The following is a 14,870-nucleotide window of genomic DNA, read 5'->3' as shown; positions in this document are numbered from 1 at the left end:
GTCAGCTTGTTTTGTAGACCTTCCTGTCTTGCTGAAATGATTTCAGTGAGGCTGTTTTACATAGAGATTGTAGAATATTGATGTCAGAAGCACCTCAGGTCTAGCCTCATTACCACTTTTTATCTACAGGCATATGAATATTTATTTGACAGAAACAGATGACTGTCATCATATTGGTAACTTTTGATAGATGTAAATTATCCCTCAGTAAAGCTAGTTTTTAAAGTGGTAGTCTTGGGATTCAAAACAAAACCTCTTTATCATCTTATTTGGTGATCTGTCTCACCTTGAATAGCTTCATAGGCATCATTTATTCCATCAGTTCCTTTTTCCAGGTTGTCAGTAAATAAATGTAGTAAATGATATCTGCATCCTTTAGCTAGTTCTTGCATACATTTCATAACAGTCTTGAGTATACGGCTCCAAGCAATTACGACTACAAATAATTACAAAATCTCCTGGGTTTTTTGATCAAAATAGTTCTTCAGTACTACAAGAAATATTAAAGTCTACCTAGTTATTTTTAACTACTACAATCTGTGTAGTTTAGTTGTTTTTTAAAAACATATCAGTATTTTTAAATGATTTGAAAAGCAAGTGTCCAGGTGTGAAAAATCTGAATTCAGAAGCCAGAGCCTGGGCAAGCTATCTATCATAGTAATGTGTCTTAAGTTGCGTTATTTATTAGAAATAAGAATATCTCCCTCACAGAGTTGTTTGGGAGATTAAATAAAATAATACATGTACAAATCTGGGTAAAGCACCTGGCATAAACAGAGTAAGTATTAGTTCTCAATATTATTATCCTACAGACTTATTTAATAAAACATGTCTGCTGGCAGTTAAGTAATCTCACTAATCTAATTAACATAAGTCTTCCCTTTAAGTGGAATTTTAAGTTGATTTCTTTTTTTAGCATGTTAATATTTTATAGGTACAGGCAATTAAACTTCTGGTAAGATGGCTGTTGGGTATGAAAAACAACCAGTCTAAATCTGCCAATTCAACTCTTCGGTTATTATCAGCAATGTTGGTTAGTGAGGGCGACCTGACAGAGCAGAAGAGGATCAGGTGAGGTTCTTCTTCCTTTCCAGTTTTTTTTTAGCTTCAAGATGTTGGTAGAGCTTACATAAGAATTATTTACTTAATATTAGCTGTTATAATTACACTATATGTTTTGTTTTTAAATTATGTACTTACTTCGGGTTTGTATCTCAATAATGGTGTATTTTCATTTCTCAAGACTGACCTTTTTCCAGTAAATTTGTAGTCATAATCATTATAGCAGTGTTACAGTTAGCTTCAACATTTGATCAATTAAACAAATTTTTGTTGAATATTTGTCAAACACTATGAAAAGCATTGCAGTAAAAACAGATAAAATTCAGTTCCTGCCTTTAAGCAACTTACCCTGTAAGTATAGTGATTGAACAAGCATAGTGTTTTGGTGTCATGAAAGGAATAAAAATTTCAGTGTAGATTCAAAGAAGAAAGAGTTGCACCCTCTTGGTGGTTTGCAGAAGACTGTACAAGGTTCTGCAAATGCCCAAAAAAAATTGTTTCCATTTCTACACGTTCAGTCTTCAAATCTTGTGAAATCACCGTTTCTTCTTATGTACCTTTTAAGATGAAAATAAAAGTCAAATTTTCCATTTACTGGTTTTCATGTGAAATAACTGAAAAATTCTACTTGTGATGCATTCTTTAACATTTGAGTTAGAGATAGACTTAACTATTCATTTATGCTTTCAGTATTTGTTGAACACTGTCATGCCAGGTACTGCCAAACCTTTTAAACGTACAATAATTTCTTCCTCTAAGGAATATGCGTTCTATTGGAGGAGATAGGAAACGCACAATTACATTCAGTAGAGATGCTGAATGCTTTGATAATCTGGAGAAAACAATCAAAAATTATTTTTATTATAAGCCAAGAGCAGCTTTGCGTGAACAAATTGAAGAGTAGGGGACAGCAAGTTTTAAATTTGGGGAAACCATGTGCAGTGCGTAGCGAAGGCTTAATAATGAGCTCTTACAAATCAGTGATAAACAGGTAGGGTCCCCAATAAACATGAAGAGTATATTTTGCCAGCTTATCTTTAAAAAAATGTTTGACATCGCTAAATACAATAAATACAATTTTAACTTAAGTGGAACCTCTTGTCTATCAAATCATCAAAAAGAAATTTTTTAAGCAATCATTACTCTGTGGGATCAGGGAAAACGGTTTCCCTCATTACTCCTGTGAACATAAATGGGCATAGTCTTGGCAGGACAGTTTGGCGTTTTGTTTCTGAGTCTTTAAAAATATTAATATTATTCTTTGACTTTATTTTTATGTTCATGAAATTAAAAGAATCATATAAAAATATACATACTAACATGTTCTTTCCAGTGTTTTTTTTTTCATCGCAAAAGATAGGAGAATGATCAATTGTGGAACATGCATATTATGAAATATTAGGCAGATCTTAATTAGACATTATGTATCCCATAGTTTAGCTTGGACTGTGGAATCAGAAACTTACACAACTCCCTGCTCCATTTACTAGTTGTATAAACTTGCATAAGTCAATTTTCCAAGCCTCAGTTTCCCCATCTTCCAGAGTAACGTACCCAGATAGTAGCATTAGTAATGTTTTTAAATTCCTGAATCATTTGCCTCCGAAACCGTTTGAGAGTCCTTCATTGTTACCAGTGCTCACTTTGATGGCCATGGGGTCCAAGAGTGCCCTGTTTTCTCCTCTTGTGTGGTAAATAATAGTCCCTTATGGATTTAGGGCAGCTTTCCACATTTTTTGAAGTCTTTAAAATATTAAAGCTATGTTATGTTCCATTTAGCAGTTGAAGTAAGGAGATTGTCCTTTCATCACATCAGTGTCACGTTTTGCTATTTAGGTAGTTAAAGTTGACTGGGTGGGGAGTGGGGGTTCCTGGGCTTTCTAGATTCCCTTGGAAAACTTCCTATTGGAAAAGAAAGTCTGCCTCAGAGACTATACCCGAGAGACACTGGCTCTCACCTCCATATTCTTTCCTTTTAGATGTTTGTCTGATGCCGCCTCCTTTAGGGTGCAGATCACTTCCTAATTCATAGCCCTTCTATTTCATCAGCCATGTCTAGGCTTGAGATTGACTCCTGTCACGTCTGTGTAAATGTGTGTGTGTGCTTAGTCGCTCAGTCGTGTCCGACTCTCTGCACCTCCATGGGCTGTAGCCCACCAGGCTCCTTGTCCTTGGGATTCTCTAGGCAAGAGTACTGGAGTGGGTTGCCATGCCCTCCTCCCCAGGATATTCCCAACCCACAGACCAGACTCAGGTCTCCTGCATTGCAGGCGGATTCTTCACCATCTTAGCCACCAAGGAAGCCCCTGTGTAAAATACGTGTATGCACTTTAAAATTGCGGGAAACAGATTTTAAATATGTGAATTTTAGTTTCTCAGTTTTTAGTATCAAGGTTTCTTTGATACATGTGAATGCCTCTTAAAATGAGAAATACAGTTCCTAATGTAAATGGTTCTTGCTCGTGTTGCAGTTGGTGCTATTGTAAGTGAAAGCAGAGTTCCTTATAGTAGAGGATCTAAGCTAAAATGTTAAGTAAAAATGAAGGCAGCCATTAAAAAGAATGAAATTTTGCCATTTGATACAACATGAATGGACCTAGAGAGTATTATGCTTAGTGAAATAAGTCAAATATCATATTGTATGTTATCACTTACATGTGGAATCTAAAACATAAAACTAGTGAATATGACAAAGAGACTCACATATAGAAAGCAAACTAGCGGCTGCCGCTGGGGACACGGTGTGGGGAGGAGCCGGGTGGGGGTTAAAGGCACAAAGCGCTACACAGAAGAGACGCTGCCGGGGCGCGTTGGCACCACGGGGAACGCGGCCACGAGTTTATAGCTGCGTGGAGTGTGATCTATAAAAATTTTGAATCGCTATGTTGTACATCTGAAATTAATATAATAAATCAGCTATACCTGAACAAAATAAGTAAATAAAAAATTTTTGATGAAGGCAGATAAATGTAATATCAGATAGTCACAATGATTTGAGCCTTTTTCCCTCTGTTGAGTTCAAGGACTCAAAGGATCTTTCTCATATTTGTACATTATGTCAGTTAAAGTATAAATTATGCTAAAGACCTTAACAGTCAAAAAGGGATCGAAGCGCTTTATGAATGATAATGGTTATAGGAAATGTTTATTTCTTTCTTGTTTGTTTATAGTAAATCTGATATGTCTCGCTTGCGATTAGCTGCTGGTAGTGCCATAATGAAGCTTGCTCAGGAACCTTGTTACCATGAAATTATAACCCCAGAACAGTTTCAGCTCTGTGCACTTGTTATTAATGTAAGTAACAGTCTTACTTTGTCATTTACTTGGCCTTCAACTTTAAACTTATTAATACAGATTATTTACTTAATACAGATTAAGTATCCATTTACTCTGTGGATGTAAATGTTTGCCAGTTTTTAAAAAACTAAACAGGGGTTTTTGTTAATGATTTTAAAAGTACGAATATTTTTAAGTAGTTGTGGTTTTGTGCCGCTGCAGGACGAGTGCTACCAAGTGAGGCAGATTTTTGCCCAGAAGCTGCACAAGGCGCTTGTGAAGTTGCTGCTCCCACTGGAGTACATGGCCATCTTTGCCTTGTGCGCCAAGGACCCGGTGAAGGAGAGGAGGGCGCATGCGCGGCAGTGTTTGCTGAAAAACATCGGCATCCGCAGGGAGTACATTAAACAGAACCCCATGGCTACCGGTGAGCGGCTTTCAGAGAGCTCGCTCTGCAGACACATGCCGTCGGCGCGGCCATTTGTGGGGGGTTTTCTTCTATTTCTGTTGTATCGGCTTGGCCAATAAGCTCATTCACGTTTTTCCATACGATGGCCAGGCCAACAGTGTATAACACTGGGACTTTTATAGAATGTTGCTGTTGCAGTTAAGATGTAAGTAAAATCTAAGATTTTAGTTTCTGAGTCCTGTTTATAACACGTAAAAGGAAGAACTGCATTTTATCTTATAGGATGAGCAGCGTGGCTTGATTTGAACACGTTGCTCTGATGCTGGAGAGTAAAGTCCCCAGCTTTGCCAGGGACTCAATCTTAAATTATCCTTTGTCTTTAGTAGCCTTCAAAATTGAGAAAAGTATTTCAGTATCATCCAGATGATATAACTGAGGGAATAACTGAGGGAAAAATGTTAACTGAAGTGGTTAAAACCTTAAATTAGGGAGAGATTTTTTAAAAGCTCTTATTACTGTTGTTGATAATAATGTTTTCACTCTAGAGAAGCTGTTATCACTCTTGCCTGAGTACGTAGTCCCTTACATGATTCACCTGCTAGCTCATGATCCAGACTTCACAAGGTCACAAGATGTTGATCAGCTTCGTGATATTAAAGAGTAAGTCATGTTGATTTTTAAAGAATTTTTTAAAATATTTTTACTTTTTAAAAAAGGCTAAATTTTTTTGTTAACTGTCCCCATTAGAATAAAAATTTCTTATGGCTTTCTTTTATTGTAAATTGTAAGTTTCATCTTACAAAATTGTTTCTGTCTGATAAGTTCTCTTTGGTGGTTTTGTTTGTTTGCTATTGTTTGCAGTTAACTTTGGCTGAGTCTTTGACATAGACTGACTTGGTTTTTATGTTATTTTTACTGTTTGTATTAAAATGGGCTTTAGCTACATCAGTTTGATCATTTAGAAATCCATGTGAAAGCCATGTAGGGAAAATTTCTCTCTGTAAAGCTACACTTTCAACCTCAAAAGATGCCTCAAAAGTATGCACACACATAAAAGATACTCTGTGGCAGGACTATGGTAATACAAAATTAGATATGTTACACCAGTCACAGAGAGGTTTGTCTCTGGTGGAGAGACAGGCAAGTAAACAATTGCAAAATACTTAAGTGTTTTTATGTAAAATAGAACTTTGTATATTGATGCATGGGGAGTAAACAAGTACAGGGTGGTCTAGAATTATCTACAAATGGCCTCTAGGAAACTTTAAAGCAGTGTTTACTTTGCCTTTGCTCTGCTTTCGCTTTGTACCTTTAAGTTGGTTCCTCCAGCTTGTATTTAAAATACTATGATTTTCTATATGTGACATGACGCCTTTTAGTTCTGATCTTATTTGAGGTTGTTGTTCAGTCACTAAGTCGTGTGGTAATCAACATTTATCTCTACCTCCTGTAGCTCTTTCAGGAGACATAGGTTCTAGTCCCAGCTATGTGAGTAAAAGCTTTATACTTGTCTGAGCTTCTCTGCCTCAGTTGCCTTATACGTAAAATAGAGAATATGAAATAGGTAATTCTGTTTATTTTATAAATATATTTTATTTGCAAATCTTTTTTTTTTAATTGGGGATTTCCCAGAAAGCACTCTGATAAAGCAAAAAAAGTAGTGTATATGTTTGTCTAGAACACTAGGTCTGTGTTAAGGAAACTTTGAGCCCTATTTTAGTTGCAAGGCCATCACGTGGAAAAAGGCTAGACTTAAGAGAGGCAATAATGATGTGGGAAGAGCACTGAAGTCATTCGAGTTAGAACTGAAATCACTGGCACATACTTTTTGATTCTGCTTAGTATGCAATGCTTTTGAATATCTTTAAACATTTCAAATTAGTGTATAGTTTGAAGTGTTAACTTTTCTTTTTCTAGGTAAGGTGTACAGTTTCTTAAAGTATACAGTTAGATTGTTAAGACCTTTTTTTAATATAGGGTGTTATCAGATATAAATTTCCCTTTCAGCATTACCAGTGCTGAATCCTATTAGCATGTGGTATGTTGTGTTTTTATTTGTCTTAAGGTATTTTCTAATTCTTCTTGTGGTTTCTTCTTTGACCTGTTGATTGTTTTAAGAGTGTGGCCATCTAGTGGTCAGGACTCCACGCTTCTATTGCAAAGGGCCCAGGTTCAGTCCCTGGTCAGGGACATAAGATCTTGCAAGCTACATGGCCAAAAAAAAGTGAGAGAGTATGGTTTAATTTCCATGTATGTGTGAGTTTTCCAATTTTCCCTGTTTTCCTTCTGTTACTGATTTAGTTTCATGCTGTTCTGGTCAGAAAAGATACGTTTTAAGACTTGTGGCTTTTTTTGCTCTGGAGGCCTGTTAAGACTTATGGTCTATCCTAGAGAATATTCCAAGTTCACCTGAGATATCTGTGTTCTGCTCTTGTGAGTTGGAGTATTCCGTCTGTGTCTGATATATTTGATTGGTTTATAGTGTTGTCCAAGTTCTCTGTTTTTTCTTTGGTCTCCTCTCTGTTTTTTCTATCCATTATTGAAAATAAGGTATTGAAATCTCTTATTGTGGAACATGTATTGCTCCCTTTACTTCTGTCAGTTTTTGCTTCATAGGTTTTGGGGCTCTGTTGTTAGGTTTATTTTTATAATAGTCATATCCTCTTCAAATACAGTCCTTCTGGATCTTTTGCAATCCAGTTTGTCTAATTATAAAATAGCCACCAGCTCTCTTTTGGTTACTGTTTGTATGAAATGCATTTTTTCCCCATCCTTTAACTTTCAATTACTTTGTGTTTTTTGTATCTGAAATGAGTCTCTTGTAGATAAGATATATATGGATATTTTTTCTCCCTTAATCTACTCTGCTTTTTAATTGGGAGATTTAATCTATTTTCACTTAAAGTAATTACTGATAAGGGAGAAGTTACTTCTGCTGTGTAACTGTCAGTTTTCTCTGTCTTAGGTATTTTTGTTATTTAATTGCTCCATTACTGCCTCTCGTTTTTCTGTTTACAGTTGAACTTTACAGTGTGAACAGGTTTGAACTGTGCAGGTTCACTTACATGCAGATTTTTTCAATAATAAATATTATAGTGCCTCAAGATCCACAGCTGGTGGACCCACAGATACAGACAGACTTCATATACAGAGGAACCGATTATACAGTAGGCGAAGACTCAGTTAAATGCAAATTACTGTGTGAAGGGTCAGCACCCCTAACTCCTGTGTTATTCAAGGGTCAGCTGTAGTTGTTTTTTGTAGGGAACTTTTTTTATTCTTTTGGATATATTTTTTAGTTATGTTCTTAATAATTACTCTTAGCATCTTAAAGTTGTAACAACCTACTTTGAGTAATAGCAAGTTAATTTCACTAGTGTAGAGGTACTCTGCTCTTGTGAAATGTGAAGTCGCTCAGTCGTGTCCAGCTCTTTGCAGCCCCATGGACTGTAGCGTACCAGGCTCCTCCATCCATGGGATTTTCCAAGCAAGAGTACTGGAGTGGGTTGCCACTTCCTTCTCTGCTCTCATATATTGTTTCCTTTCACATGTATGTGATTATTTTTATACATGTCGTTTATTTATTTATTTATTTATTTTTGGCTGTGCTGGGTCTTTGTTGCTGGCAGGCTTTTCTCCATTTGCAGAGAGTGGAGTCTGCTCTCTAGTTGCAGTGCTCGGGTTTCTCACGGTGGTGGCTTCTCTCTTGCAGAGCACAGGCTCTGAGGCACATGAGCTCAATAGTTGTGGTTCCTGGGCTCTGGCACACAGGCTTAACAACTGGGGTACAAGGACTTAGTTGCTCTGCAGCATATAGGCTCTTCCTGCATCAGGAATCAAATGCTCGTCTCCTGCATTTGCAGGCAGATTCTTTACCATTGAGCCACCGGAAAATTCCCTGCATTTGCTTTTTAAATCATATATTTAAAAAGGAGTTACAGATCAGAAGCTCAGCAGTGCTGGCCTTGTATTGTAGCCATGTTACCTTTGCCAGTGTTTTTTATTTCTTATGGTTTCAAGTTACTGTTAGTATTCTCTCATTTCAGCCTAAAGGACTGACTTTAGTATTTATTGCAAGACAGGTCTATAAAAGCAAACTCCATCAACCTAATGCTAAATTTTCCTTTACAGTAGTCTTTTAAAACATATGTATGTGCTATAGGCAAAGAAGTACACACAGATTATCTTCAAGTGATTTTTTTCTCCTCTTGATGGAGTAAAACAGTAAGTCCATGGTGGTTGCCTAAAAAATCATCATGGGAACTTAAAAATAGATTTTGATTCTAGATTTGGCAATGTAAGTTCCTCAGATGATCCTAATTTTCATCCCAATTTGGGATTCACTTTTATTTAGAAATTCAGGTGTCACCAGACACTTTATGTATTAAATGACTATAAAATAACAAGTGGAAAACAGAAAAATGATTTGAAATGTGACTAATTAGCTGAATTACTGGTTATATGCACACCAATCTCATAACACATGAAAGTCAGAGTTATGTCACAGTAAAATTACATACGAGCCCTAGATCATAGGATAAATAGCTTCCAGATGGTCAAAATGGCAAGGCTGTGCTGCATGCTGGTTTGCTCGTCACTGCTGGGTATTAATACACAGTATGCCATCTAAATGTCTGTTACATACCTATAGAATGGCTCTTCCTGTGTGTGCCTCATAAAACTGTCAGGCTTTCTCATATTAAGCTATATATTGTTTGTGATGTTATATTCTATTTTAATTGAATATTATTAACAGGATATTTCTATTAATCATTAACGTTTTACTCTCTTTATACTCAAACAACAGAACTTGCCAGTAAACTATTTAATCCACTCAGCAAAAGAACCTTCCATTAAAAAAAAAACAAAACCTTCCATTAGTCTCTTTACTAAGTAAATATGTTTCATTTAGGTGCCTCTGGTTCATGCTTGAAGTTTTAATGACAAAGAATGAAAATAATAGCCATGCCTTTATGAAAAAGATGGCAGAGAACATCAAGCTAACAAAAGATGCCCAGTCTCCAGATGAATCCAAGACAAATGAAGTAAGATATATATTAGGCCAGTGACTATTAAGAAGTTACAGGGAAAAAGCAATGTGACCCTTGTCCCACTTGTTTTTCCTATTGTATAATAAATAGATTACAGAATGCTTATAAAAATATATACTTATAGTTTATAAAAATATGTACTTTTTCTTTCATTACATTGAATTTTGAAGAATGTTTATTACTCTGAAAAAGATATTAAAATATGTACAGAGCATGGGGATAAGAACTAATGAAATTTATAACTATGCTGTCTTAAGAACTAGTAAGTAAGTGTTACAGACCAGTAGATATTCTTCTTGTATGTTTCCTTTAGTTTGGTTTGTTGTTTTTAATGCATACTTGGCATTCATGTTAAAGTAAAATGAAGGGGACTTTTTTGTTCTTGTTACTGGGAGGCTACATCAGAAGAAGTGCCAGGGACAACATGCAGAATGTTCAAGGAATAAACAGTAGCCCCATATTACTGTATTGGTTTCATGTTACATATTGGGTAGAATTGGTACCTGTGCTTATTTTGCACTCCTGAAAGTTACGTGATTTGTTTCCTCCCTAGAAACTTTATACAGTGTGTGATGTGGCCCTGTGTGTGATAAATAGTAAAAGTGCTTTGTGCAATGCAGAGTCACCAAAGGATCCAGTCCTGCCAGTGAAATTTTTTACACAGCCTGAAAAGGTAACTTTCTTCTCTTCATTTTTCTACCATACTGAACTTATTTAAATTTATTACTGTCATCCTGGTGGCAAATACTAGACTGTCTTGACTACAAAGTAAAAAAAAAATACCTCTGTGAGTTTATCAAGAAAGGGGAGACTGTCTTCCAAACCCTGAAAAATATCATTCTCACCTTGCAGAGTAGAGAATGCAAATCAAGCTTGGTGGTGGTGTTCCTATGTGAGCTATTCCTTCTGGATATTTCTAATATGTAAGAGGAATTTTCAAATTTCTTAAACTGTTTTCATCTCATCCTATTAAAACACTGTTAGTATTTTTTCAGACAAGAAATAAACAAAATGTTTGGTAGAGTGTAAATTATATACATCTATATATGAAATAAAGTGTTAGTAGAATGAAATTGGTCTTGGCAGCTGACAGTCTTAGATTCGAAGTTAACAGGCTTCCCCGGTGGCTCAGCGGTAAAGGATCTGCCTGCGATGCAGGAGATACAGGTTTGATGCCTGGGTCAGGAAGATCCCCTGGAGGAGGAAGTGGCAACCCACTCCAGTATTCTTGCTGGGAAAATCCCACGGACAGAGGAGCCTGGTAGGCTACAGTCCGTGGGGTCACAGAGTCAGACACAGCTGAACCACTGAACACGCACCCAAGTTAACTCTTCTAAGCTTCAATTTGTTCATCTCTAAAATGTGGATGATGATAATACCTGTGAACTATTACTGATATGCCTAGGTCTATAAGAGTTAGTCAGAAGGAAGCATTAATTAGTGGTATGGTTAATAATGGGGCTTCCCAGGTGGCTCAGTGGTAAAGAATCTCCTGCCAATGCAGGAGACGTGGGTTCTGTCTCTGCGTTGGGAAGACCTCCTGGAGAAGGAAATAGCAGCCCAGTCCAATATTCTTGCCTGGGAAATCTCGTGAACAGAGGAGCCTAGCAGGCAGTCCATAGGGCTGCAAAAGAGTAGGACCTGACTTAGCGACTGAACAAATAATAACATTATTAATAACACATGGTATGTTTATTCTGCTATCAACAAATGAAGTTTTCCATGTAAGTAAATTTTTCAGCCAACTAATAGCTCTTTAAATTTTTCCAGCTAATTTGGATTTTAAGACTTTTTTTCTTTTTTAAACAGATTGCATTTTTATTTATTATCCACTTGAAGGTGATATTTTGAAGTTTTAACTTTCCTGTTGTTTGTTTTTTAAAAAAAAAATCAATATTTTTAATGAAAAAATATGGCATTTAAAAATTTCAACAAAAATTTGTATCCAATTTTCTTTAATGATCTAATACTCAGAATTTATGCCTGGTTTTAATAGGAATAATAAAGATTGCAAAGTTACTTGCTTTCTAATTGAATTTACTGGTCTTTATAAATACTCCTACATGAGCTCTTGAATTTAAATTTACTTTATTGCTGACCCAGGGCCATTATGACTAGAATAGTGTCTATATAGAATTTACATACAGTAATAGTCCTGTCTTCAAGAATTTGAATTGCTGTTTGTTACTATATCTCATTCTAGTTGATTTTTGATTTGATATGAAACTTAGAATGTTTTTAACCTTCATAATAATAATTTAGTTTTCCATTTTCAATGAGCATCTTTCCTCATTTCCTTTTCTAATATACTGCTTTTCATATGGTGTAAGTTCAAACACAAGAATATTAGGGATATTAAGATCGTGAGCCTAGTGATATTATAGTATATCTTGATGTCACATTTATTTTGGCTGCATAGAAGCCTTTGTGAGGAAGAAAAGAAAGATACAGGCTTGCCTAGAGTGCATATCAAAAGTGTGATTTCTTCATAGGCACATTTAAGCCGTTTTGTTCTCTTCTATGACACTAGTGTGAGGGTCAACTTAATTAAAAAAAATAATTTTTAAGGTGACTACTTAGAAATGATGAACATCCGGATGGTAATAGATCATTTTGCTTCTGTGACTTGTGGTTTACTTGTGCTATTCCCAGAGTAATTAACAGAGAGAGGCACCACATGATCAGATTGAACTCTTTAAGTTTTGTATAGATATAACTTTTGAGACAGTATCATCAGTGTCCACGTTTGGTTTAAATTCATTTATTAACTAGTTAATATCACTGCAGCCCAAGAACATTATAATTGACTATTAGATTTTGATGGTGTATTTACCTTTATGATTTGCACAGTCTACTTATGGTTCTAAGAAACAAAATATTTTTAATTAAAGTAAAAGTTTTTTTTTGTTTCAGTAAGGATAATTTTCTTGAGGGTTCCCTGGTGGTTCAGTGGTAAAGAATCCACTGCCAATGCAGGAGAAAGGAGTTTGATCCCTGGACTGGGAAGATCCCCTGGAGAAGGAAATGGCAATCCACTCCAGTATTTTTGCCTGGGAAATCCTATATACAAAGGAGCCTGGGTGAGCTGCCGTCCATGGATTTGCAAAAGAGTCAGACACACTTAGCAACCAAACAAAAACAGTTTTCTTGAGATCCCATGTGGAGTTCTTTTAGTGAGTATTAAGTGCCTGATATGTGCATAGTACCATTTTGGATGCTTTAGGAGCACAGAAGTAAATTCCCTGGTAGTGCAGTGGTTAGAGTCTGCACGTCCATTGCAGGGGTTGTGTTCAACCCAACCCACATGTGTGGCGCAGCCAGAAAGAGAAGTAAATTTTATAATAGGGTGTAGGTGAACACAGTTCATTGAGTAAACTGGAAACTGTAATAGAAGTATGTTTTATTTTAAATGTGATTAAGGGAATTCCTTCGCGATCCAGTGGTTAGGATTCCATACTTTCACTGCCAATATCCTGGATTTAGTCCCTGGTCAGGGATCTAAGATCCCACAAGCCATGTGGCACAGCCAGAAACAAAACATGATTTGCGTAATTGATCTCTAAATTTGACTAAGTCTTGTGTGTCACTTGATTTAATTTTAAAACTAAACTTACAATATGGTTCATGAAATATGCTTTGATGATTTGATAGGTTGCGTAGCATAAATGAACCTGTTACTATAAGACATAATGCCTGAAAAGTCTTTTATGAACAATAAAAATATGCGTGTTCACGTTTGCATTTTTTTTTGATAGGACTTCTGTAATGACAAGAGTTATATTTCAGAAGAGACCAGAGTACTTCTGTTAACAGGAAAGGTATTATATACTAGATAATTGGGGGATCTTTATCTCCTGTGTGTATTACTGCTAACCTTTAAATGTCCCTCAGATTTTATAGTTCCTGATTCTTAGACATCATGGTGTGGATTGTAACATCTAAAGCATTTGTTCTCTTGGACTTTTTTCTGCCATGAACCATTTTTGAGTTAAAACCATGTGTCCTTGTCAGTACAGATAGGGTTCAAGTTATTTAGAATTCACAAAGCAGATATCCCTGAAAAATGATATAATAAATTTAGATGTGTAAGAAAAAGAAAAGAAATAATTTTAAAGTACTAATGTTAGTTTATATCCTATAAAGGTAATATGACATCTAAAAGAGCAAAAGGAAAAAGGAAATTTAATATTTGATAAAGTATCTAAACTGTTAAAACTATATACACTCAGTAGTTTTTATCTGTAAGGCATTTTACTGTGTCTTACTCATTATGTATTTCACTGTGTTTTAGGGGTACTTTTTATTTTAACTGAACAATAAAGAATAATTAAATATTGCATAGTTGGTTTTTTTTTGCATAGTAATTTTTAAAGGAAGTAATACTTCTGACTTCAAATTATGTTCATACACAGTATTACAGAATTATCATTTCTAATAAATTTAGGATTTAACTTGCCAACAACAACTGTTTTAACAACAATTCCTGGGCTTAAGCAAAACAATCATCCCTTCCATATGTATAAATGTGTATGTATTCCTTTTAGCAAGGTATAAAATAACACGCGTGTGTGTAATTTCTAGCCGAAACCTGCTGGAGTGCTAGGGGCTGTTAACAAGCCTTTGTCTGCAACGGGAAGGAAGCCGTATGTCAGGAGCACTGGAGCGGAGACCGGGAGCAATATTAATGTAAATTCAGAGCTGAACCCTTCCACCGGAAATCGACCAAGGCAATTTTTTTTCTTCAGTTGTTTTTGTTACAATCGCTCACTACTTGATTCATCTTTCAGTTCCTTTTCTTAAAGCACGTCACAAAAATGGACTTTAGGGAACATCTTAGTGAAAAACATAATGCTGAATTTTAGGATAATTAATAATGGTGATTGAGTGTGTAGTACACATTGGGAAATCATTTAGCATTCTAAATGTATAGAAAAGTTAAAAAAAAATTGTGGTACAGTAAAGCTAATTTACTTGGAAGTGTGTGTATATATGTGCAAATTTAACACTTAGGAAAACGGAAAATATATAACTTTTTAAAAATTTATATGCTTTTTAACTCAAGAGATTTAATA

The 14,870-nt window shown here is 35.6% G+C and overlaps 1 protein-coding gene across 2 annotated transcripts in view; it reads left to right on the top strand.

The window, feature by feature from the left end:
• The window catches only part of PDS5A (PDS5 cohesin associated factor A), a 121,407-nt gene that overhangs the window by 89,440 nt on the left and 17,097 nt on the right, over positions 1-14,870 (top strand). For both annotated transcript variants that reach the window (XM_065907581.1, XM_065907582.1), the window contains exons 23-30: positions 935-1,071; positions 4,233-4,356; positions 4,561-4,765; positions 5,293-5,407; positions 9,660-9,792; positions 10,352-10,471; positions 13,554-13,616; positions 14,380-14,525. In XM_065907581.1, the coding sequence (XP_065763653.1) occupies positions 935-1,071; positions 4,233-4,356; positions 4,561-4,765; positions 5,293-5,407; positions 9,660-9,792; positions 10,352-10,471; positions 13,554-13,616; positions 14,380-14,525 (1,043 nt within the window). The remainder of the gene's footprint in view (positions 1-934; positions 1,072-4,232; positions 4,357-4,560; positions 4,766-5,292; positions 5,408-9,659; positions 9,793-10,351; positions 10,472-13,553; positions 13,617-14,379; positions 14,526-14,870) is intronic.

The sequence above is a fragment of the Muntiacus reevesi genome, chromosome 16, assembly GCF_963930625.1.
Source record: "Muntiacus reevesi chromosome 16, mMunRee1.1, whole genome shotgun sequence".
Classification (NCBI taxonomy): Eukaryota; Metazoa; Chordata; class Mammalia; order Artiodactyla; family Cervidae; genus Muntiacus; species Muntiacus reevesi.
The sequence above is the reverse complement of the archived record's forward strand: the minus strand, read 5'-3'. Positions and strand labels throughout refer to the sequence as shown.